The sequence below is a fragment of the Sminthopsis crassicaudata genome, chromosome 2 (genome assembly GCF_048593235.1).
Source record: "Sminthopsis crassicaudata isolate SCR6 chromosome 2, ASM4859323v1, whole genome shotgun sequence".
Classification (NCBI taxonomy): domain Eukaryota; kingdom Metazoa; phylum Chordata; class Mammalia; order Dasyuromorphia; family Dasyuridae; genus Sminthopsis; species Sminthopsis crassicaudata.
The window spans coordinates 215,427,005-215,440,716 of record NC_133618.1 but is presented as its reverse complement, the minus strand read 5'-3'; the positions used below and the strand labels follow the sequence as shown (position 1 = coordinate 215,440,716).

The 13,712-nt window shown below is 31.7% G+C and overlaps 1 protein-coding gene across 2 annotated transcripts in view; it reads left to right on the top strand.

The window, feature by feature from the left end:
- HEATR5B (HEAT repeat containing 5B) overlaps positions 1 to 10,538 on the top strand; it is a 127,860-nt gene extending 117,322 nt beyond the window's left edge. For both annotated transcript variants that reach the window (XM_074288186.1, XM_074288185.1), the window contains exons 36-37: positions 4,111 to 4,324; positions 8,188 to 10,538. In XM_074288186.1, coding sequence (XP_074144287.1) covers positions 4,111 to 4,324; positions 8,188 to 8,492 — 519 coding nt within the window. In that variant the 3' untranslated portion in view covers positions 8,493 to 10,538. The remainder of the gene's footprint in view (positions 1 to 4,110; positions 4,325 to 8,187) is intronic.
- Positions 10,539 to 13,712: the final 3,174 nt, after the last annotated feature.

The following is a 13,712-nucleotide window of genomic DNA, read 5'->3' as shown; positions in this document are numbered from 1 at the left end:
ATACTAATGAATATATCTCTACCAGAAATGTGCAATGCCCAACATAGAATATCCCAATCCAGGAAGTAAGTCTATAATGAGTGAATTTAAAAAGCTCTTATGATGGTTGCCTAAGACACAAACTCAGAAGAGAATAATTGCAAAATTTTAACATTTAAACAAAGCCACCAGGAAAAGCTACAGATGGTCACAAAATCAGTTAGCATTCTAGAAGAAATGAAGCAAAGGCTTTTTTGTTTGTTTGTTTGTTTAAGAGTCAGAATGATGTAATAAGTGAAATGATAGTGGTAAAGGAAAGAATTGAAAAGAAACTGATAATTTTGGAGGACAAAGTTAGAGAATTTTAATCAGATGTGCAAAAGCTTACCCAAGTAAAAGGTTCCCTGAAAATTAAAAGAACCATTCAGAAAATAGTGATTTCACAAGACAACAAAAAATATTAAAATAAAGTTTTAAAAAATTGGGAAAAGGGGCAGCTGTGTGACACAGTGGGTAGAGCACCAGCTCTGAAGTCTCAATGGCAAGAAAATATATTTTATAACTTTCTAATTAATTCACTATCCACTCACCAAAGCAGCTTTTCTAAACCTTTTTTTTTTTTTTTTTTTTTTTTTTGAGGCTGGGGTTAAGTGACTTGCCCAGGGTCACACAGCTAGGAAGTGTTAAGTGTCTGAGACCAGATTTGAACTTAGGTCCTCCTGAATTCAAGGCTGGTGCTCTATCCACTGCGCCACCTAGCTGCCCCTTTTCTAAACCTTTTTATGTCTTCTTAAGAATCTCATATTATCCCATTCTTCTATTCTCTCAACTGAAAACCTGAAAAATATTTCCCTGGGGGAAAAAAAAATTTTTTTTGAGACCATTGGCAGAGAGCTCCTTCTTCTCTGCTTCTCATTGTACAACACCAGATATTTTCTGTCACTTGCTAGTCTCTTCCTGTTTCACATGAAGAGTTGGTCTCTATATTTATAAGTAATTCTATTCCATTTGTCTTTGCTAGCAGATTTCCCCCCATCATTCTTATTCCCTCATTAATAGTCAATGATTCCCTGTTAATTGGGTGCTTCCATAGTGCTTCCATAGGCATGCCCATGTGTCTCCCATTCCATCCTTAAAAAATTTTTTCGCTGAACTGATATAGAATGAAGTGAGTAGTACAAGAAAACAATTTATTCTATGGTGATGTCTTAAAGAAAAATAACTTAAAAACACTTGAGAACTCTGATCATGGCAAAGACCAACAACATCTCCAGAGAACTTCTCACAGAGAAGTCAAAATGTGAAAAGTAGACCACTGTGTGTTCTTGTATTGCTTGATTATATTTATTCACTACAAAGCACTTTTTCTGGTTTTTATATGGAGGCAGAAATAGGAAGAAAGAAAGGAACTAGTAATGGTGAAGCCAGCATAAAGAAAACAAAAAGTAGGCTTTTGAAACACTTTTAAAAATGCATGGAGGAGAACAGAAAGAAGTTTGAGAAGTAGACAAGCAGGACAGTTCTGAAAATAATATGTTGCATTTTTAAGTGCTTATAGAAAAAGCAAGTAGTATCATAATTTCATATATGAACATCTTTTTGTGTTATATTTTGAATATGGAAAATATTCTTTTTGGTGTGTTTAGAATTAAAAATTCTTTGCAAATCTTAAAGCAACTATGGTGGTGCAATGAATAGCATGCTGGGCCTAGAATCAGGAAGACTTGAATTCAAATGCAAGCTTCAAATACTTGCTAACTATGTGATGCTTGGCTAGTCCCTTAATCTCTGTCTGCCTCAATTTCTTCAATTGTTAAATGAGGATATTAATATTACTTTCCTCTCTAGATTATTTTAAAGATCAAATTAGAAAATATATGTAAAACTTTTGTAAACTTTCAAGCACTATAGTTGTGTCCATCTCTATGTGACCCCATTTGGGATTTTTCTTGGCAAAGATACTTGAGAAGTTTGTCATTTCCTTTTTCAATTTATTTTCAGATGAGGAAACTGAGGCAAATAAGGTTGCCCAGGATCACACAGCTAATAAGTGTCTCAGATTCAGACTCTAGGCTTGGCATTCTATCCATTGTGCCACCTAGCTGCTGAATTGTGTTGCCTACAATACATTTTTGTTCTATGAGTACCTATTTGATCTTTTCTAGCTGGGTTTTGGTTTTTTTTTTTTTTGTTTGTTTGTCTTTTCCCCAATTTGACAGAATGTTAATAGAAAGGAAGCACCATGGTAGAGAGGAAATAACACTGGCTCTCGAGTAAGAGAACCTGGATTCAAATCCTCCCTCTGATCTATCTCTTTGACCTTTGACAAATCTTTTAACCTCCTTAGTCATCAGTTTCCTTATTTCCTCATTTGGAAAATTAGGGGATTGAACTAGAGAAATAGTTTGTTAGATCCTTTCCAACTTTTAGATCTATGTGATTCTGTAAACTTAAAATCGAATTCTCTGTACAACATTTCTAAGAAATCATTCTGCCTTTTCTTGAAGACCTCCAGTGAGAGGGAGCTCAGCATTTGACATGGCTATCATTTTTTCCTAAAGCTTTTTCCTAACAATTTTCATTTCCTTCAGTAGATCCTCATATGAACATCAAACTTGAAACTTTAATATCCTGATTGCTTTTCTCTGAATGCCATTCAGTTTATCAGTGTCATGTGGAAAACATAACTGAAAATAGTTTTGAAGATTCAGTCAACAGAGTAGAGAAAGATCTTTTTGATCTTGGACCAGACCTAGATCTATTAATACCATCTCAATTCCATTAACTTGTTTGACTGCCATATTGTACTGTTTTTATTCTTATTGTGCTAACATTCTTCTAAAAACCTTCAGATCTTTTTTCATCTAATCTACTAACTACATCTTCCTCAAATAACATTTTGTTTCTAATTTGTGGTTTTTTCTTTTCACTTACTCTTTTTTTCATGATTGGGGGAATTGTTTTATTGAGAACGTTTCTTTTTACTTGCTCCTTTTTCTTTTATTTTGTTTGGCTATCCTTGCCTTAGAGAAGTAGAGTGGTATAATGGATAGAGTACGGAACTTGAAGTCAGGGAAACTTAGGTTCAAATCCACTCTCAGGCATTTATTAATATGATTCTGAGCAAGTCACTTAATTTGTCTCAATCCCAGTTTCCTAATCTATAAAATAAAAAAGCCTCTCTTTTTTCTCTGTCTCTCTTTATTTTTTCTTTCTCTCCCTTCTTCCTTCTTTCCCTCTGTCACTCCTCTCTTTCTCTGTCTCCTCTGTCTCTCCTGCTTCCCTTTCTTCCCTCCTTTCCTCTCCCCCCACACATATAAAAATTATATGTTGTGGGTACGTATATATGTATATATGTAAAATACTTTGCAGTTCTTAAAGCCTTAATATCTAATGATCCAGTGAAAAATGGTTGCTTCCTTCTCAGATTTTATCAGAGCACTTTTAGTCTAGATCTCTCATTTTTCTCTATCATATTTTATACTGTATTAAATTTGTGTACTTGTCATATTTATCTGGGACTGTTGTCATCTTTGCATAGCTGTCATCTAGATTGATACCTTACACATTGACAGTGTTTAATTTTTAAAATTTCAATGAGAGCCTTTTGTTAACATATTTTTAAAATGCAATAGTATCTTAGTATAAGACTTTTTCAATTTTTTTTTTATTTTTGTTTTTCTTTTTTGACCAAATCTTTCAGGATATTATACTTTTAGGATATCTATACTTTTAAATTTTCTTTTCCTTACTTAAACTTTAATTTCCCTATTTGATTCTTAGTGACTCATTTTCCTTTTTCCTTTCATTTGAAAATAGAAAAATCTCTCTAGAATTTCATATGTGTGTATAAATATATATGTGTATAAATTTAAATATACATAAATGTGTATGTATTCAATTAGATTAATAATAAAACAGATCCATATTTTATTTATATACATATAAGTACATACCTACATATGTATGTATGTATATATCTCCAAATGATATTTTATCTTGAGTTTCTATTTTCATTCTGCAATATTACTTCATTTTTTTTAGCATTCAAAAAAAGTTCAATATGTTTATATTATAAACATAGCAACTAGCACTCATCTTAATTGATTTATTATATTAATTTTTCTATAGGTTCAAGCTAAGTGTTACCAGCTTCTTCTTTCAGTTTTCCAGCATTCCAACCGTGCCCTTTCAACTCCCTACATCCATTCATTAGCTCCAATAATGGTTGAAAAACTAAAAGCTGTTGAAAGGAGCCGGCCAACCAGTAGTACAGAGCTTTTAGCTGTTCAAGAAGGAATCAAAGTTCTTGAAACATTGGTTGCCCTTGGTGAGGAGCAGAACAGTAAGTATTTTGTTTTCTTGTATAAAAGCAAACTGAAAGGCTTTTCAAGTGCAAAAGAGAATGTTTCTTTTTAATTAGACATAAAAAAATTGGGATATTAAAATGCCAGAATACTTTTTTATAGGTTAGGGCTAGTGTGAAAATTAGTATTGACTCGATGAGGTGATTCAGGCCAATTTCACTAGTGATGGAGAGAGCCATCTGCAGAAAAAAGACATAGTATTTTCACCTTTTTTGTTGTTATTTTCTTTCTCATATTTTTTCCTTTTTGATCTGATTTTTATTGCGCAGCATGATAATTGTAGAAATATATGTAGAAGAATTACACATTTAACCTATATTGGATTACTTGCTGTCTCGGGGAGGGGAAGTGGAAAGGAAGGGAGGGAGAAAAAATTTGCAACACAAGGTTTTCAAGGATGAATGTTGAAAACTATCTTTGCATATATTTTGAAAATAAAAAGTTATTATTTAAAAAAAAGAAAATTGGTGTTGATTTATGAGTGGTTTTGAGAAGGAAATTAAAAGTGGATCAATTTCGAATGGTAACTGAGAATTGCTTTTTTATTTTTTATAGAGATATAGATAATCTAGGTATGAAAGAAAATGAAAGTGTCTAATTAGAATTTTAAAACATAATATTCTGGTTTTCTTGATAGAGCTTTACAACTTGAGTAGCAAATATAATCAAATCAATATTGAACTTGAATCAAATTACTAAAAAGCATCAAAAGTTCCCATTAAAAAAGATATCAAAATTAATTTTGCAATTTTAATCACTGTAAAGCAACTATACATGTACTTAATCAGAGTGCACAAACAAATATTCAAAACTTCAGGAAAATAGGGTGATATAATGAGTAGAAAGAAGTCTAAAGACATGTGCTTTAAATTTAATTTGGTTAGGGTATGATACTGGACATGTGTGTACTTCAGATTATAAGTAATAAGGATCTAGACTAAAATAGTGGTGGAGATATATAGGAGAAATATTTTGAAGGAAGAATCAATAGAAAATTTCTGGGGGGAAAAATAAATATTTGAAGTAGAATTTAGCTCAATTATTCTAGATACTTAAGTCTTGTGCCTCATCCTCTGCACCACCTAGTTCCTAAAAGTTTGTTTTGTTCATTTTTACAACATAAATCTTTAGAAGTAAATTTAATAAATAGTTTGCTTGGAATTGAAGTCAAGTGTTTTGACCTGTAATTTTTATTTTCCACTTTTTCTTCTTTGTTTAACATAGAATTATTTTTCCTTCTTCATTCTTACAATACTTTCTCTTTGTGAGCTTTCAAACGTCACTGACGTTTACCAGTTGTATCTATTAGATTCTTCAGGTCTGGTGATATGAACTCACTGAAGGCAATTAGGTATTCTCTTACCATCTCCTTCCTTTGTTTAAAATAGAACTATTTTTTCTTCTTCATTCTTATAATACTTTATCTTTGTGAGCTTTCAAAGATGACTGACAGTTTACCAATTGTATCTATAAGTTTTTTCAGGACTGATGATTTGAACTTAATAAAGGCAACTAGGTATTTTCTTACCATCACCTTTCTTAATATTGGTGAATTTTGTATCCCTACTTGCCACTTTTATACTGCTTTTTCCAATTCAAAATGTCAGGACGGAAAAGCAAGCAGAATTGACTAGTCCTGCCTTCTTTCTGTTATTGCCATCATCAGCCTGCCTACTCACCCCAAGTCATCAGTCCTTCTTTACTTTAATACTCTTCTTTCCTACCATTATAGCAAAAAGGAAAATCTTTTTTTTTTTTGTCCAAAGCTACCTTAAACAGTTTCGTTTCATGCTGAATGTTAGTGCCCTTGACATTCTTCTTATATAACTGCTTCTCATTGGTTTTCATCTTTTATCATCTGTCTAACATTGTGTACACATCTCTTAAAATTCTAAATTGTTCCATGATTTCTCTGCTTATTTATTTCTTCCTTAGAAATTAGTTAGCATTAAATTTCTTTCCAAATGCAATTTAGTTAGTAAAAGACAAAAAGTTGTTACAGGAATTAAAGTTCTAACTTTGTTTGATAATACTAATTTATAAATTTAAAAATTATGTCAATATCATATTACTATATAGCCATTCAGTAAACATTTTTAATTTTAAATTTTCACCAAACTAATTAGGTATATGGTGACACTTCTAATTATTAGTGCTTTGCTTTTTCTTAAAGACTGGCTATGTGATATACCAACTTAATGGGTGAATTTTATTTACAAGTATGAGCTAGTATCAGCCATAAAAACTTATAACAAGTGAGAAAGTATATGTTATAATGGTGAAATTACAATATGCTATATTATATTAATAAAATAACATTAACATATATGTTATATTCTAAGAAAGTAAACTTTTAATCCTTGCCTTACATTTGACCCTTCTTTTTGTACATTTTCTCTAGCCAGTCACTTTATTTATCAAGTCCTGTCATACCTTTTTCCTTTGATACTTCCATGGGGTCACCCTTTCATACTGTTCCTACAGAGAGTAATTTAAGCCAGACCTTCGTCATTTCACTGCTGCATTATTATACTGGCCTCCAAGTTCTTTACATAAAGTTAATGCTACATACCACCTTCAGACAACCTTTCCAAAGTAGTTTTAGAAAACAGAGGAAGAAATAATAGATTCACTTACTGGTGAATTCATTTGGGATAAAAGCATGATAGTAGTATAGGTCCTTTCCAATAAAAATGTCTGTAATGGCCTTGTGATTGATCAAGTTAAACTTTTTGAATGCCTTCTCAGTCATCATAAACCAGTTGGAATTTCTTACCTTAATCCAACCTCTAGTAGTCTCAAAAGAAAAAGTTAAAGCTGAAAAAAAAAATTATAATCAGTAGTAAATACCAACTCTATACCAACTTGTGTAGAGTTAGTATTTATTATTGATTATAATTATATCTGATAATCAGTAAAAGAACAAGCAATTTTCTGCTTTATTAAAACTTTTATTTGAGATAGCTACTCATATGGCCATAGGGAAAGTAAAATAGTAATTAAGACATGAAGTTCTTTTCAGTTAAATGATACTTTACATTATTACATTAATGATACATATCATTAAGAAAAGAAACAAATTAGTACAGATTATATACATAGTGTTTGACTTTTGAATTCTTTTTTTTCTATTACTATGGGCTTAGTGGTGATGGGGGTAGGTGGGAAGAAATGGGAGTGAGATGCATGAAAGGAGTTTTTAAAAAGTAAAAAAGAAAGCAATTTGTTGTTCTTTAGTCATTTCAGTCATCTCCAACTCCTCATAACTCCATTTGGAATTTTCCTGACAAAGATACTGAAGTACTTTGCCATTTCCTTTTCCAGCTCATTTTTCATATAAGGAACTGAGGCAAACAGGGTTAAGTGACTTGCTCAAGATTACAGAATAACTTGTAACTTTAATCAAGTATTATAGTTGGGATTTTTACATATGTTTTTATGATTTTTTCTTTACTCAGAATCCAATAAACATAAAAACAATTGTCTTAATGTGGATTAACTGATATATTTTGTTAATGAAAACAAATTTATTAACATATTTCTTTTTAAAGAAACAATTAAGTCTCTATTTACATATTTTTGAACTCTGTAGTTCAACAAATCTGACCTCTAAAACATATGATACTGATATTTAATCAGTATTTGACAAAAATTTCCAAGAATGGAAAAATTGAGGTTTAAATTGGATCTTATCTAGTTACCTGAACTTGGTTACAAATTAAGACTGCCTGTTACTCTTTTCACCTATTCTTTTACCTGCAATATGTATGCACTATAAAAGCTCAAAATTTGGTCAGATTGTCTTATGATGTAATTTATTGTTTAATACTTTATTTTTCAGGAGTCCAGCTACTTGCTCTTTTAGTTCCAACTTTGATTTCATATTTGTTAGATGAAAATGCTTTTGATTCAGCACTTACGGCATCGAAAGATCTTCATGAATTTGCACTCCAGAATTTAATGCACATTGGGCCTCTCTATCCACATGCTTTCAAGACTGTAATGGGAGCTGCTCCTGAATTGAAAACAAGACTCGAAACTGCAGTTAGAGCAAGCCAAGCTAGCAAAGCAAAAGCAGCTACCAGGCAACCAGCACCTACCATACATTCCGCTCCAACAATTAAACTCAAAACAAGCTTTTTTTGAACTTACTATTCATTCCTTTTATTTACATTGTCAACAAACACCTAATTAGTCACAATTCTGCATCATTCCAATTTTATGTTTATTTGATTTGTATATTGATATTAGTGTTATGAAATAGATTAAGTGAAATAGTTCTATAGGTTCATGTTTATTTTAACAAGTTTATTTTTTATCATGTATGTGAATTTCTTAACTTTTTTGTAAGATATTGTTTCTCTTGCTCTTAATTTACTGTACAACACTTAGTATTAAAAATTTAAATTCTATCCTTTAAAAAGCAACTCAGACATGTCATGTATCAACTTAGTGATATGGTGATGAAAAGATAAAGTGGTGTTTGTCACAGAAGAATTTAGTTGCAGAAATCAAAAATCAAAATGATGCACAACTTGAAACTAATTTATTTTCTGCTATGTATAATAAAGTGAAATAGATATAATATTTTCTCAGAATATCCTACACAATGAAATGTCCTTACCTTTCTAACAGATCTTTCTTTTTTTTTCTGATTTAAGTAGCTAAATTATTCTTGATAATAAATATTGGTTGTTAAAAATAATTTAAATAATAAAATTATTTAAAGATGCATGAAAATGAATGGCATGTGTTGTGATCTGTTGTTTTTTTTTTTTTTTAATGGTAAAAAAAATTTGACCTTAGAAAATTTTTCCAGATACAGGGAGGTTATTCTGTGATGTTTTAGCTGTCCTCATCTCTTATTTAGGGATCATTATCTTTATGATAAAAATGTCAAAATACTATTTATATCACAAGATTAGAAAAAAGTCTCCAAACTGTTCTTTACTATATAGAGAATTATGCAAAAAAAAAAAAAAAAAACTGACTCCAATTATTTTATGAGATAAAAATGATCTCACAAACAAAATTATTCTTATATTTGACTATCATTTATCTTTTGCTTGCTGCCTTTTTTTTCCTTTTCATTGGCTTGTAGTTCTTCTGTCATTCACCTTCAATTCTATTCATGTATTCATTCACCCAAATTTCCCATGAAGCAACTCATATATTTTTACCTATTTATTCACTCTCTTCCAATAACTTCCATTTTGCCTGCTTTCATTCTCACCAAAATGTACTCTTCTTGTAGAATTACTTTTCCTGTACAAGTCACTCAGTGGTTTCTTTATGTTTATTTCAGTTTTGACTGTTCTATTCTTACCCATCTCAGACTTGGTTCATTCTTTCATCCTAAGGTTTGGCAGACTAAGTTGTGGAAGTGGTAGTACCATATCTGGCATCTCTCTAATTTTATCCACATCCTTTTGAGCCACTATCATAACTACTTTAGCCTCTTTGTCATTGTTTGTCTAAAAATACATCAACCCTAGCTCATTTGAAAAACAGATATAGTCCTGTATAGTAATAGAATAATTAATCAAATAATATGTAGATTAAAAAAGGAAAATATCCTTTCCTTGTTTATTTCTTACTGTGTACTTTCTGTTACTGTATTATACTCATTTGTTTTTAATATTTTAAACAATGAAGTTTCTACTACTTATTAAACTTGCTGTCAATATTGTAAACTTAATTTGTATTTTCTTAATTTCATCATTTCATTCTGCTTAATAATTAATTATATTCACAAAATAGCCTTGAACTTTTTACAGATCTATTGATATTTATATGTGCTTTTTTCTGGTAATCTCTGTACATATAATTAAATATTACATGTGTGGTAAATGATTCTTCTAATATGGTAGCATGAAATATATTAAATGTGCAATTGTGGATTAAATAATTAAAGTATTGTGATTTCATTATGTATGTTATGCCATGCTTTCTGCATTCATACATACTTTAATGTATTCCATCCTCTTCTGGTATTTTTAACTTGTGGACCAAATCAAGTCTGTAGCATACCTATAAATAAACTATTAGCTTTTATATTTTTCCATCAGTGACTTTCCAAGCCATTTCCGTTGTCATATATAGAAGACTAGTTTAATTACAATAGACCTATGTTTCAGTTGTTTGTCTTACCTGAAATTGTTCCTTGTTGACTTAATAAAATTTCACTTGCATGAATGAGAATTTCCCTCTTTGATCAAAAGTTAGTAATGTCACTTAAATCAATTTGATACTGTTACACTTTGAAGTATATACACCTCAAGTTGAATATTAGAGACGATAGAGTAAGTGAGAATAGGCATTTGATTGGATATAGAGGGGTTGAGCTGTTTAATTGATTTTAAAGTGAAGAAAACAGATTTAAAAACCAAAGTCCCCTTCTTTTCCTCTCCTCCCCACAAACTGGAGAATTTATATAGGGCTTTTATACAGGAAAAATCACAAAAGATGGACTGCAATATAGCCATTCTTGCGTCATAAATAGTTTCCACAGCCATCTTTTCTTGGGATAATAGAGGCATTCTTGGGTCCTATGCAAACAGCTCCCAAGTTATCAAAGTCATTGAGCCTTTTAATTGTCTCAACTGTAAAGCTCTAAGGAACATTTGAGCCTTGTGATAGTTTAGTGGGATACAGAACCAGAGTTAATGTAGCAGGAATAAGAATTAGTATGATAGAAACAAACAGGAGTGCAGCATCTAGTTCAGTTCACTTAATGGTCACAACATAAGAATTGTTAGAGTATAAGGAGAAGTATTTGATATGATATTATTGTGAAAATCATAAATCCTTTAGAAAACACCTGGTGCTGATCAAAGCAATACATTTTGGCAGAAAGTGAGATCATCCAGAGGGTGAGTGCAAAGGTTTGTTGCTTTTGCTGGACCTTACCTTTGAAAAAGCAGTGTCTCCTAATGTCTTGACAATTCATACACCCACTTTCCCATCTCTGCAAAATTTGTAACAGGCAAAGAACACAACTCTAGTTCTACTAGAGAGAAAAACAGTTCCCTGATAATCCTGAGACCCCACCTGAAAGATAGTTAAAAGTTTTGTGATAAATAATGAATGAAATATCTAAAATTCAATTTAATAAGAATCTATAAAAGTTGTACAAGATGTTCATAAAAATACGCATACACTGAATATCAGAAGAGAATTTTCACTAGTGATATGTAGTAGTAAATGATATATTTGCAATTTTGTAATTGGCTATAAAAATGCAAAGTTCCACTGTTCATCTTTGTAAGAGATAATATGTACATATGTAAGTATATATAACAAATACAAATTAATTTTTGAGGAAAAATATTAGCAGCTGGGGAGATCATGAAAAGGCTCCTCTAGGAGATAGGGATTTTAAGATGCAGAAGTATATTTCAGGCATGGGGACATATGAAATATTGTGCATGAGAAATGGCAAGAAAGCCAATTTGGCTGAATCATAGAATATATGAAGGGGACAAATATATAAAAAATAAAGGTAGGTTGTTTAAATGAGGAAATTTATATTTGATCCTAGAGATAAGACAGAGCAGCCACCATTTATTAAAAAAGGAAATGACATGGTCATACATGCTTTAAGATGATCATTTTTGTCCTCTGTGTGGACTATTGGAGAGGAAAGAGATCAGATGCAGGGAAACAATGAAGAGATTCTTAAAATAATTCAGCTAAAAGATGGTGAAGGCCTGAATGAAAGTGATTGCTGTGTGAATTGAAAGAAGATGATATGAGTGATGAGTAAATACAGTTAGGAAGATCTGGCAAATTAATAGCTATGGAGAGTAAAGGAGAATGAACAATCAAAAGACACATGCCTTTCTTTTTAATAGCTTTTTTATTTACAAGATATATTCATGGGTAATTTTTCAGCATTGGCCCTTGTAAAACCTGTTCCAACTTTTCCCCTCCTCTCCACCCTCTCCCCTAGATGGTAGGTAGACCACTACTTGTTAAATGTGTTAAAGTATATGTTAAATACATATCCATACAGTTGTTTTGCTGCACAAGAAAAATCGGACTTAGAAATAAGATAAAAATAACCTGAGAAGGAAATAAAAAATGCAAATGGACAAAAATAGGGAGTGGAAATGTTATGCTGTGGTTCATACTCACTTCCTAGAGTTCTTTCACTGAGTGTAGCTGCTATTCATTACTGAACAAAAGGAATTGATTTGGTTGGTTGAAGAGGGACACACCAATCAGAACTGATCATCATATAGTATTGTTGAAGTATATAATAATCTTCTGGTCCTGCTCATTTCACTCAGCATCAGTTCATGTAAGTCCCTCCAGACCTTTTTGAAATCATCCTGCTGGTCATTTCTTACAGAACAATAATATTCCATAACATTCATATACCACAATTTATTCAGAGATTCTCCAATTGAAGGGCATCCACTCAGTTTCCAGTTTCTGGCCACTACAAAGAGGGCTGCCACAAACATTCTTACACATACAGGTCCCTTTCCCTTCTTTAAGATCTCTTTGGGATATAAGCCCAGTAGTGACACTGCTGGATCAAAGTGTATGCCCAGTTTGATAACTTTTTGAACATAGCTCCAAATTGCTCTCCAGAATGGCTGGATGTATTCACAATTCCACCAACAATATATCAGTGTCCCAGCTTTCCCACATCCCCTCCAACATTCAGCATTATCTTTTCCTGTCATCATAGCCAATCCGAGAGGTGACACAGGTCTGTCCAACAGAAGTTAGGGAGAGTATGAATATGGGGAGAAAAATAATGAGTTTTGTTGTGGGTATGTTGACTTTTAGGTTCCTAGTAGATCTCTATAGAAAATGTCCAAAAGGCTGTTAATGTTGTAGAACTACATGTAGCTCAGGAGAAAGAAGAGAAGACTATCCAGGAGGAAAAAGTGATCAATAGCATTCAATGGTATCAAATACTGTAGAGAAAAAAAGGAGAGGTCATATCTATCAATTAAGAGCTCATTGTAATTTTGTAGTAATGTTTCAACTGAAGCTAGATTACAAGGGTGAAGAGGAAAGAATGTAATGAGAACAGAAAGAGACCCAAGATAAAAGGCAATGTGTATAGGAAGAAGCTCTGGAAGGCTGTGATGAAGGAATTGTAGATTCACATGAGAGTTTTATTTTTTTTTAGAATGGAGAAACCAGGCGTTTTTATAGGAAGCAGAGAACAGGAGATCTTGAATAGACACAAAGGGAATGCTTGTGATATGGCTTACAAATGAAGCAATTTATTTATTCCTAAAAATGTGTGAAATGAATAAAAGAAGAGATATTAATATACACTACCTCATTTATATGAATTTAGGTTCATAAACATTTTCTCTTTGCCAAATAGAGAAATACAGGATG